This window comes from Chinchilla lanigera, unplaced genomic scaffold, assembly GCF_000276665.1.
Source record: "Chinchilla lanigera isolate Chin_1 unplaced genomic scaffold, ChiLan1.0 scaffold00004, whole genome shotgun sequence".
NCBI classification, from domain to species: domain Eukaryota; kingdom Metazoa; phylum Chordata; class Mammalia; order Rodentia; family Chinchillidae; genus Chinchilla; species Chinchilla lanigera.
In genome coordinates, this window is record NW_004955405.1 from 32236581 (window position 1) to 32248655 (window position 12075).

General features: G+C 42.2%; 2 protein-coding genes across 2 annotated transcripts in view; one reads left to right on the forward strand and one right to left on the reverse strand.

Annotated features, from left to right (window-relative positions):
* Nucleotides 1-295: 295 nt before the first annotated feature.
* On the forward strand, nt 296-6136 carry Snrpf (small nuclear ribonucleoprotein polypeptide F). The gene is made up of 4 exons (XM_005374489.2): nt 296-407; nt 2334-2459; nt 5384-5448; nt 6007-6136. Exons 1-4 carry the CDS (start codon nt 405-407, stop codon nt 6071-6073), a joined length of 261 nt encoding a protein of 86 aa, XP_005374546.1. The 5' UTR covers nt 296-404; the 3' UTR covers nt 6074-6136.
* Nucleotides 6137-6230: 94 nt separating this feature from the next.
* Ccdc38 (coiled-coil domain containing 38) overlaps nt 6231-12075 on the reverse strand; it is a 42442-nt gene continuing 36597 nt past the window's right edge. Inside the window, exons 15-16 of the mRNA XM_005374488.2 lie at nt 11347-11440; nt 6231-7188 (exon numbers count right to left, since the gene is read on the reverse strand). Of these exons, the coding sequence (XP_005374545.1) occupies nt 7078-7188; nt 11347-11440 (205 nt within the window). The 3' untranslated portion in view covers nt 6231-7077. The remainder of the gene's footprint in view (nt 7189-11346; nt 11441-12075) is intronic.

Genomic DNA, 12075 nt, shown 5'->3' on the forward strand with positions numbered 1-12075 from the left:
CCGCTGACCAGGCTGGCGAGCAATCACGTCCACGGCCGGCCATTGGAGGCGGGGGAGCAAACGAGAAGCCTCGATCTTTGCAGCCTTCCGGAGACCCTCAGGCGGAACCCGACGCTGATTGTTCCACGCCAGTACTTGAGCCTCCAGCACCACTCAAATTCCCGCCGCGCTTCTGGTTGCTAGGATGCTTTGCCCAGCCACCTCCTCCAATCAGCGTGCATCTCTTTATGTCCAATCACAGACGCCGAAAGAGCTGTGTGGTGGGAGGTGAAAGGTTACGCTGATGTTTGGCGGCCATTTCTCTTGACGCTCCGCGGCTCGTTCGTACGGTCGCTGCTCTAGACACGAGGAGTCGGGGCAGCGGGTCGGCGGCGAGGGGTCTGCAGCGTTCGCCTGTATTCGCGATGGTGAGGAGCAAGAGCACTGCTGGAGAGAGAGAGCGAGGGCGGGGCCGCGACGGCCTGGCCGGGCCTGGGGTCGCTCCGCGCGTCCCCCATTCATCCGCGCGAGGCGCCGCGCTGGGTCGCCCGCCCCTTGCTCGCCGCCCCGGGCTTCGGAGGCGCGCCCGGGCGGAGAACCTCAGCCTCCTTCCCCGCTTTTGCAGGAATCCGGGCCTTTGGGAGTTCTTATTCGTGAGGCGATGGGCGCGGAGGAAAACCGCGGCTCCTTCTTCCTCTCTGTCCCGCACCACCCCGGAATCCGCTTTGCTTTCTGGTTATGGGGAATCCCGGCCCGTGGCCCCCGAGACACAAAGCCCGGGCTTTGGCGCATCCGTTTACCCGTCCCGCAGATAGTCATTGGCGTGCTGCCCGCCGGATCCCGTTCGTAGGCTTTAGGGAGGTGGGGTGCAACATCCTGTAGACTGTGCTGCAGGTGAACCCAGTCGGGTGCGGGGGGTAGACGCGAGCCAGAGACTAGCAGATACGCAGGTGCAGGTGATGGTAAGTGACGAGAGGGAGGCGAGTCAGGGTTCTGCGGGAGGGCGCGTGGTACACTGTTACAGCGCTGTTAGGGTCGGCCTTCCTACGACGTGGGGCTTTAACCGGAAACCCCAGTGACGCGACGAGCTGGAGCAGGGGGTCCGCGCGGGAACAGGAGCGGGGGCACAGAGAGCTGGCTCAGGTGGAGGGGTTGGCGGAAAGGTACATACAGCCGCTGGCGAAAACGGTGGCTCTGAGATAGGGTCAGGACCTCTTAGTGTTGGAAGGTTTGTCTGTTCCAAGTGCGGTTCGCGGCCGTGTAGCTACATGTGGTACGCAGAGAGAGGACCTGTTTTGATGTAGACTTTTAAAAATAAGTGTTTCATGGATAATAAACTGGAGTGAAGTTTGGGAACCCACCTAGGAGGTTATTGGAAGTGATTTCAGTGTCCTCTGGGATCACTCTGAAAACATGCTAATCTTAGAGGTTTCGTAGCCAAGGTTCTTGGTTCTTTCCTTCCTTGGGATGAGCAGATGAGAGGGAAAATGTCAATTCCCTGAGAGTACTAGTGGTGTGCAGAATAACCTGTTTTTGAGTGATTGCGGTAAGAGATAAAAAGTCAAATAAGACCTTGACCTAGCTTCCAGCATTAAAATGAAAGACTGTGCAGTGTGATCCCCTCCCCTGCTTCTGTCGCCTTTTATTTGGGACTCTCACAGTACCGAATGTTTCTGTGTCTCCTGAGATTATCTTGTTTGCGTTTGTCCCTCTTGACCTAGGTAGCCTCTCTAATCTGGAACAGCTTTTTCTCTGTGGATATAACCTTAGCCTTTAATTTTTTTTTTTTTTTTCCGGTACCGGGAATCGAACTCACGATCTTGCACTTGCCAGGCAGGTGCTGTGCCGCTGAGCTAAATCCCCAGCCCCAACCTTAGCCATTAAAACTGAGGTATCTTTTATTTCAGGTACCCTTCCCGTTTCTTTTTTCCTGATTGGTGTGATACCCTTCCATTGTGCATAGCATTTCTCAGCTTGTTACATAGCAATGTGCCGTATAAACGTTTGTCTGTTTATATACACTGTCTCCTCCTCGTGCCTCCCACCCCCCTTTTTTGGAAGTGCCTTGACTTGTGTTTCTTAAGAGCTTGGAACAGTGAGTGATGTAGGCAGTCAGTGTTTCATGTGGATTTTATGTGTGTTGGATATGTTTTATACACACACATGAGTATGTCTGTGTACTGGGGATTGAATCCAGGACCTGGTACATGTTAAAGCAAGCAACTGCTGAGCCACATCCCCCGCCCTTGGATATCGAGACCATAAAATACCAGTTGGTAACTGGTAGGGGAGAGGGTGGTGGACTCCGAGCTAAGGAAAAAGAATCAGTTGAATCCTTTTATTGTTCTTTGCAGAGTTTACCCCTCAATCCCAAACCTTTCCTCAATGGATTAACAGGAAAGCCAGTGATGGTCAAACTCAAGTGGGGCATGGAGTACAAGGGCTACCTGGTCTCCGTGGATGGCTACATGAACATGCAGGTGAGCTGGAGAATTAGAAAGCCTGTACGTTGCTGTGTATTGCGCTGTAACTTATTCTTCAAAGGTTTAGTGTAACGAAGAATATATACAACTAAGTTGATAAAGATAAAGCAAAATTCAGGAATTAAATCAAGGCCATGGAGGGTGTTACAAGTGTGATACACTAGCTTAATACATAGAGTGAAATCAGAATTTAGCCACACATTTTATTCTTAGTGGATGAATAAGTGCTTTGACATTTGATCCATAATGCCATAAGGGAAACACACCAGTTTACTAGAGACAATAAAACTTCCCAGTACTTACTTCTGAACGAAATTTTTTTTCAAGGGAATTCTTAAATCCTTTAATGAATGCTGAAGGCACACCAAATAAAGCATTTCTTCATAGGGAAGGCAGATTAACCAGAGAAATGAATGAACTGACTGCATGTCTATTACACTAGTTTATGTAAATGTTTCAGTTTTTTCTTCCCCACAAAACTTAAATTTAGGTGGGCATGGTGGCACACGCCTGTAATCCCAGCACTCAGGAGGCTGAGGCAGGAGGATTGCTGTGAGTTCCAGACCAGCCTGGGCTACATAGTGAGTTGAAGGCCAGCCTGAACTGCATAGCAAGACCCTGTCTCAAAAAAAAAAAAAAGACAAAAAACAAAAAAACCCTTACGTTTAAAATTTCCCATGTGAACCATTTCAAGTGTGTATTCAGTAGCAAAAGTACATTTGTGTTGTACAGTCGTCACCATTATTCGTTTCCAAAACCACTTCACATCTAAAAGTAAAGCTCTAGCCAGTAAAAGATAACTCTACCTTCCCCACATGGCCCCTGATAACTGTCTGTGTGAATTTGTCCATTCTCAGTACATGTAAGTAGAATGGATCATACAGTCAGCACTGTGTATCTATGGGTTCCATCTGTGAGTTCCACATCTGTGGATTCAACCAAGCAATGGCTGCATAGCATTTACATTGTGCTAGGTATCATAAGAGACCCAGAGATAGTAATTATCTGATGCGATAATCAGGTGTTACAGAGGCTGTGAAGCAAAAGCAGGAAAGGAGTGACAGTCTGCAGTAGTGGATAGGGTCGCCTCTCTGAGTGTCTCACCTGCTCATTGTCGGGACAGAATACCCAATACTCACGAGTTAAAGGAGAAGGGTTCATTCAGCTCACAGTTTATGGAGGTTCAGTCCATAGTTGGCTGGCTCCAAGGCAGGGTGGCACGGCAGAGGAGAAAGAGCTCATGGCAAGGCAGTGACAAGCAGAGCATGATCAAGGGAAGATGGGGGTGACGGGGGGCATATACACACCCTTCCAGGCCGTGCCCACCTCTTCCCACAAGGCTTCACCTCCCAGCATCACACCCATTTCTGTTACATTCCTGTAACACCCATGTTACATTCCTGTGATCCAGTCACCACCCAGAAGTCCCTCCTGTGCGTGCATGTGGCTTTGCAGGGACATCTAGATATTAACCATGACACTGAGGAAGGAATCTAAGCCCAGATCAGAAGTAGTAACTCAAGAGAATATCTGGGAAAGAGCATCTGGTGTGAAATGGAACCACTGTTCCATTTCCTAGCATCTGTGGAAAGAGCAGCAGGTGCAAGGGTCCTGTGGCAGGAGCATGCTTGGTGTGTTCCAGGTACAGCCAGGTACATGGCAGAGTGAATTAGGGACAGCAACAGAAAGTTGATTGGCATGGCAATCAACTGAAAGCCTTGTAAGCAGTGGTGAGGAGTTTAAATGTGACATGATAGAAGACCTTTGGGCTGGGTGTGGTGGTGAATGCCTGTAATTTCAGTACTCAGGAGACTGAGGCAGGGGGATCTCTGAGTTTCAGACCAGCCTGGGCTACAAAGTGAGCTCAGGGCCAGCCTGGACTGCATAGCGAGACCCAGTCTCAAAAAGACCAAAAAAAAAGCCTTTGGAACGTTTTAAGTAATTTAGAAACAAGTTAAGTGTTGAAGAATATGATAAAAATAATGACTTTTTAAAAAGTTAATACGTTATTTCTGATTGCTATTACTCACAAGATGAATCATTTCAATTGTCACATTTGCAACCATATTCTTGGTGATAGGCAGCAACTTCAGTCTCTACAGCAAGGGAATAACATCAGCGGCAGTACTAATTCAGGAAATGTTTTACATTAGCCCTATCTCCTCAAAGCTCTGATTTTCTTTCCCTTGTTCACTGATCTACTTATGAAGGAAACTTCCTCTTTCCCTTTTTTCCTGTTCTTTTTGAACCACAGGTATCACTGGTGGTGATTTTAAATATTGCAGGTGAATTCTATTACCTGTATGTAGAAGGAAATCTGAACATTTAATTTAAAATGAGAAATAACAGAGGTCCCAGAAATACCTCTACAGGTCACTCCTAAGTCTTTAAACTCCTCTTTAAGAACTTGTCTTTCCCTGCTTCTTAGAAAATAAAAATTTAAAAATAATTCCTCCTCAGTGATTTGATTATTGACTAACATAGTTTAGTTATAACTTTTGTACATCTATTAGATACTTCAGTATGACTTAGTGTTTTACTTTGAGAAAAATTATTTTCCAGTTCTTTAAAACTGAATGTTTGGAAAACTTACTAATTACTATTTAGAAGATGAAGGCTGCTTCTTTGACATGCTCCTCTGGTGTATGACACAAGTATCACATAACCTGGGAGCTTTAACAACATGTGAAACAAGCTTTATTATATATAAGGTCTACATTCATGAATATTAGTTTTATTGAATACCTAAAACCAAAAGGAACTATAACAATAATAGAAAGCTAATCTTCTAATTATTACAGATAAATTTGAAGTATTGGTATACAAAGGTCTCAGTTAATTAAGTTCTCTCACCAGTAATGGGTATATTACACTATTTTACTTCTGTGCAATTATACTAATATATTTCTTCTTTTTTAAAGCTTGCAAATACAGAAGAATACATAGACGGGGCATTGTCTGGACATCTGGGTGAAGTTTTAATAAGGTAATAAGTAGCAGTAGTGTATGTAAAGTTAGTGGTGAACATTAGAAATACCTGTTCAATTAGTCCCTCAGCTGGGAATTACTTGTTTTAATCGCTATTAACTTCACACAGTACTCTATAACTAAGTGCAGAAATCTTTGAAATTGTAAAATTTGTCAAAGGTACAATTTAAATACTTTGGAGTTATGCATCCTAAAGATTTTCCTAGTATTAACGTTACACTTTCTAGTTCTCAGCTGTATCCACTGGAGCTTTGTTTTGAATTTTAGTTGATTTCGGTTCCTAAGGAGTTTTGTTATACTCACTTTTTAGCACTAGCAAGCCTCAAATTCTAGTAGTTACTCGCTTTGGAAAGTCATAAAGATGTCACTTACGGCAATCACATGGGGAAAAATAAGTGCCAGTGTGTTTTTTAACAAATCTAGGTAAACTTTTCAAAGAGGAGTGATACAAATTTAGCTTTCACGTGTTATCATAATGAAAAAATTAGCAGTAGTAATTCAGATCATGCATGGTTTCTTGTTGAAATAACAAAGTGGACTGTTCTTCTGCTTCCAGGTGTAACAATGTCCTTTATATCAGAGGTGTTGAAGAGGAAGAAGAGGACGGGGAGATGAGAGAATAGCGTCTTTTGTGTTTTTTATATATATATTTCTAGACAATAAAGATATGTTGTTTTTCAGCTCGACTTGTTAACTGTCATATGTAGATATTTATATGCAAAGCGCAACGGTTGAAAGGTAACTCACAGATCTAATCCTTTAAAAACTACCGGTTTCATTTCAGTCGGTTTTCTTTTGTAAGCACAGTACTCTCTGTCTTCCATAACAGAAGGTTGTATACTTCAGAAATTTTGATAAGGATGAATTTCAGCCGTTGTCATATTATTGTGTATTAACTGAGACCTTTGAAAACTTTTTGAACCACTTTTATCATAAACATTTTCTTAATATTACTTTGTTTAGTAGGTTACATATTCTATATCAGTGTAAACTAAATTATGTACATATTATAGCTACAATTACATATGAAAATTAAAATGATTATGGAGATAGGGTACAAAGAAATTCTGAAATGACATTTAGGCTGAACACATAAAAGTTGTTCACATAAGAAAATGAAGTTTTCTGAATAGAACTTAATGTGAAATAAAAATCAGTCTTATGGTTATGTTCTAAGACCAAAATGTAGTAGTATTCACTGAAATTTAAACCCCGCAAGGTCCTTCAGATATTTTAGAGTTGTACGTTGTTGAAAGGTCTGTTCCACAGCGGTAACAGTCCTGAACTTCCTTACCGACTGTTGGAGATACTAAAACATCATTCACATTACATTGTCAGGGCAAGGCCATTATTGCATTTACATGTCATTCCCCACATAGTTATATCAGTAAAGTAGTTTTGGATATGTACCCCAGTTGAGACAACTCAAATTATAAATGTTTAGCTATATGAAATAATAATTATGAATAACAGGAATAATAATTATGAATAACAGGAAGTTTGAACAGAAGAGAGTAAGTCTCATTCCCACACCTGTATATAACCTTTACAGTAAGGGCCGGTCTGGAATTGTTCGGGGGCAGAATCTGTAAAACATTCCGGTAGTAAAATATCTTATTGCTCCTATTCAAGTAAAAAAAAAGTCTTCCTCCTGAGATTTTGTTGGATCACTGACCAAAAGTACTTTCCGTCTGTTACCAGATGGTGGTTTTGAACGGTAGATGAGGCGTCTTCCCACCTGAAACGAGAAAAATGAGCTGTTTTCTTTTAAAGTACTTGAGGGGGCTGGGGATTTAGCTCAGCGGCACAGTGCCTGCCTGGTAAGTGTGAGGTTGTGAGTTTGATTCCCGGTACCGGAAAAATAACCAAAAAAAAAAGGTTAAAGTACATGAGATGCCAGTAGTAACTTTGAATTTTACAAGGAGTAATATGGCTTAAAATACAAATAGTTATTTTCAGATACAAGGGGATTAATAACCTAATGGACATCCAATGTGCTAGGCCACCTGAAGTAGCAAATTGAGTGCTCATAATAAGCAGAAGACAGGCCATGGGTTTTGAGTAGAGCGATGTAGGTAAAGGCAGCAAATAGCATAGCTTGGCCAGCCCAGAACAGCGGCGTGCTGGAGGCCATGTCACTTTTCTGAAATTGCTACAGCTGATTTTTCCTCCATGGTTGAAAGATTTCTTACTTGGTTTTTAGAAGTCTTGTTAGACAAAAACTACAGAAAACGCTACTATCTTCACTATCAGTGTTGCTGATTCCTAGAGATTTCCCCCCAGGAGAGGTTTATGGGGACCCCAGGCTTACATCTACACTTTCTAAAGTGTGTATACTCAAGGAAGTCCCTGAGGATCCCCCTTTTGTTTTGATCTTGCTTTTAGAAGTGGGTTTATATAAATTAAATGTATGGCTGAGGAAGCTACTTATACTATGGAACTTGAGATTTGAGGGACTGTCGCTGCTCAGAAGGGTTACTACTGACATTCTCAGCAGCACGGTCCTTGTGTGACACTGTCCTGCACTGCAGAATGGTCCACATTCCTGGTCTCCAGGGACCTAGTAACTGTCACTTTTGCCCATCACAACAGAAATGTCCTTGTGGGATTGGAACCCTGGAATTCCTTTTCTAATGTCAGAGCTTTTTGAGATTGTCCGTGGTCTTTGGTAACATTTAGTAATATTGCCTATAATGAAGTGTCCTGATTGTGTAAACTTCTGGTCAGACATCTCTGTGTGTCGACGTAGGACAGCGCCATTTTTTTTCAGACTTCTCGTGTGTTTAGTTTCCATCCTCATTTCTAGTCTTTGGGTATTCACCGTGCCAGGCATTGGTGATAGAAAGGGTGTGCACATCATGGTCTAGAAGGAGAGGTGGCAATATTTCAAAGTTTGCTTTGGTACGTTTACAGAGTAGTAGTATATGTGGAAGGGTGTTGAGTGGTTAAGCTCCCTTTGGAGGAGAGAACCTGAGGAAAATTCATAGGAAGAACTGAAGTAGGTTAATGTGAACTCTTGAAGATAATATACTTATTTAAATAAAGTATTTTAAAGTAATTATCACTTTCTGACATTAACAGTTAGTGTCTTTGAGAACTTTTAAGATTCTTCCCGGAACAGGCTGCCTGTAAGCGCATTCTATGCATTAGCCGTTACTATGGTAAGAATCACATGTCCACCTCAGGTTCGCAGGTGACTGTGGCATTGTCCTCCTGGGGTCTGTTTCAGACCCTGTCCCAGAGGAGGAGGGTGGCGTATGAGACAAAGGGCCCTTCTTGGCAGTGGAGCAGTCAGAGGTCACATGGTCCAGTGTCTGCCTGATCCCACACTTCGGCTTGGATGTACTCGAGTGGCGGGAAGGCCGTTGGCTTCAGGGGCTGGGGATCTCGGTGGGACTCGTGCTCGTCCACGCCTAACGTTTGGGTTCAGTCTCACTACCATCAGTCAATCAAGTTGGCTTGATGAGACATGACCAAGCCAATCACTTTAACTAATTATCTGAACAATGTAGGAATTACAGGGCCCTTTCAGTGACATCTAATTCTCTGAATTCAGTGTACAAAATGTTGAGTGAAAGCAGCACGATTCATAGCTACTGATTATAAGAAAATGAGTGCACAGTAATACGTAGTTACTAGTTTCCAGTGAACAATGACCCTTGTGGGGCTCTTACACATACACGATGTGTCTTAATTTCATCCTCTTCTCTCTCCCTCTCCCCCACTCCATCTCTTGGTCCCTTTTCCACAGGGAAAGATGTGTCTCTCTGCTTCCTATTATCTTTTATTTTAGTCTTTGTATTTTGGGTTTTTCATGTAAGAGAAACCATGTGGTATTTAAGCTTGTGTGTCTGATTTCTCTAGACCTTACGGTCTCAAGGCGCATCCATTTTCCTACAAGGGACTAGAGTTTGTAGGCAGAGTAGTGCTCCATCGTGTATAAACACCACATTTCCTTTAGTTGTTCATCTGTCGATGGACTTTGGGGCTGCTTCCAAGATTTGGCTATTATGAATTGTGCTGCTATAAACGTGGGTGAGCATGAATCACGGGAATATGATATCTTTAACTGTTGGGAAGATACCTAGAAAGGGAATAGCTCTGTCACATAGAACTATTTTTAGTTTTTTTGTAGACCCTCCGTACTGATTTTCACAGTGGTGGTTGTCATTTACATTGCCACTAGCAATATAGAAGGGCTCCTTTCTCACCGGCATTTGTTATTATTTGATTTTTTGATGATAGCCATTCTTGGGTAAGATAGAATCTCATTTAATTTACATTTCTCTAATGGCCAATGATGTTGAACATTTCTTCATGTATTTAATGGCCATTTGTACCTGTGAGAAGTGTTACTCATTTCAGTTGGCCATTTGTTGATTGAGTTTCTTACTTGGGGGGGGGATCTAAATTTTTTTGAGTGCTTTACATATTCTAGATATTAGTCCTCAGGAATAGCTGACAAAAGTTTTTTCCACTGATAGGTTGTCTCTTCACTCTATGATTGTTTCCTTTCTGATCCCATTTGTTGATTCTTGGTACTGTTTCCTGTGCACCTGGGGTTCTGTTCAGAAAGTTCTTGCCTATGGCTTTTGGAGTTTTACCTCCCAGCAGATTGTTACTGCTTTAACATTTAGATCTTTGCTCCATTTTGATTTTAGTTTAGTACATGGTGAGAGACCTGGGTCTACACTCAGTTTTCTGCATGTGCTTAGCAAGTCTCCCTAGCACCGTTTATAGAGGCACTATTTTTCCTCTAGTGTGTTTTTTGACCTCTTTGTCAAAGATCAAATAGTCGAATGTGTTTGAGGTTGTTTCTGCTTCCTCTTTCATCAATTCACAAGCCTGTTTTTGTGTTAATGCCATGTTGCTTTTATCACTGTAGCTTTGTAATATGACTTCAAATCTGGGATTGTGATGCCTCTCGCTTTGCTCCTGTTAGCCAGGATTGCTTTTGCTATTCTGGGTTTCCTGGTTTCATGTGAATTTTAGGATTGTTTTCTCCAGTTCTAAGAAGAATGCTGTTGGTATTTCGATTGTGATTGCGTTTTGGAAGTATGGTCATTGTGACAATGTTGTTCTGCCTATCCAGGAACAGGGAATATCTTTCCATTTTCTGATGTCCTCTTTGAACTGCTTTTTCAGAGTACTGTAGTTTTCACTGTAGAGGTCTTTCAGTTCCTGAGTTAGGTTAATTGCCAAGTATTTACTTTTGCTTAATACTCTGAATGATGCTCTTTCCCTAATTTCTCAGTGAGTTCACTGTTAGTATGCAGGAACACTATTGTTTTTTTTAGGCGATTCTTAGTTTTATTGAAGACTCTTCGAATAACCAAACTTGGCAGTTAGTAGGATGCAGAATCAACACACAAAAAAATCAGTAGTGTATTGTGTATAGTTTATATTATTTTGACTGCATTATTGATCTCTGTGCATTGATTTTGTGTCCTGCTGCATTTCGGAATGTGATTATTCTAGGAGTCTTCTGGTGGAAATTTTTTTTTCTACCGATGCAGACAATTTAATGGTTGTTGCCGCCAAGGAGGAGAACTGAGGATGACTTATTTCACTGAATCCTCTTGCGTCTTTTGAACTTGGAGCCATGTGCCTGTATTTCCTGTTCAAAAAAGTTATTAAAAGTGGCTTCAGGATCCTTAGGTTAAAGAAGGAGAGGGAAGAGGCTGCTTTTAGTAAAAGTGGGTCTAGTGGAGAACTGTAAACCTAGTAATTTGAATCGCTCCAAAAACAACAAGGAAAGTCTTGTTATTCCCATGGGCCGGAAAGACTCTCACATGCAAGTTCAACCTAGATAAGTTAGAGGAATAAGGTGTTCTGTTTTTGTACCACATGAGCGCTGGTATTGATGTGTGGCTGGATCTAGTAGCAAAACACAGACCTTTTTCTTTGGTTGTGCTACTGCCCTTTCCAGAGCAGCTTTTAGCCTTTCTTCTTGGTATCTTTGTTTTTCTTTCATTTTCTCTTCACGCAACCTGTCATAGGAGGGAAGGAACATTTTCATATAATTTTTTTCTACAATTTACAGAAAGGAAGATCTACATCATTACTCCTTGGTAATGAACTATCTAAGACCTCCCATAACAATGGCTTTAGAACACTCAGGCAAATCTTAAATCCTATTTTGAAAGGGGGAGAAATTTCATTTGGCCACTTTGGAAGAAGTAAAATCCACCCAGCTCTTAGTCTGAAAGATCGCCCCTTCTTGTCACCCTGCTTCCCTTTCAGCACTTGGTGTATAATGGCCATTTAAATTAAGCTGCAGCTATTCCCACCCTTGCTTTAAAGCCTTTTCCCATAAGAATAACATACCGAAAACCATGCAGCTCCTAAGTCATAGCTCAGTGTCCTAGCACAAAAGTGTACTTTCCAGTTAATCTTTTCAAATGATATCCTTAAATTAAGACTTATAAATCCCATTTGTCTTACCCTCTTTAGGGACATGAGGGAAAAAATGTACGCAGATTGTCTAGCAACAGGCTTAATGCAGGACAGGCACCCGACATCAAATGCCATACAGTTACGTCATAGGTGTGAGGTTATACAGCAGGGGATGGAAGTGACATTTACTGAGCATTTTAAGTGCAAACTCAGGTGCTGTGTTAGGTGC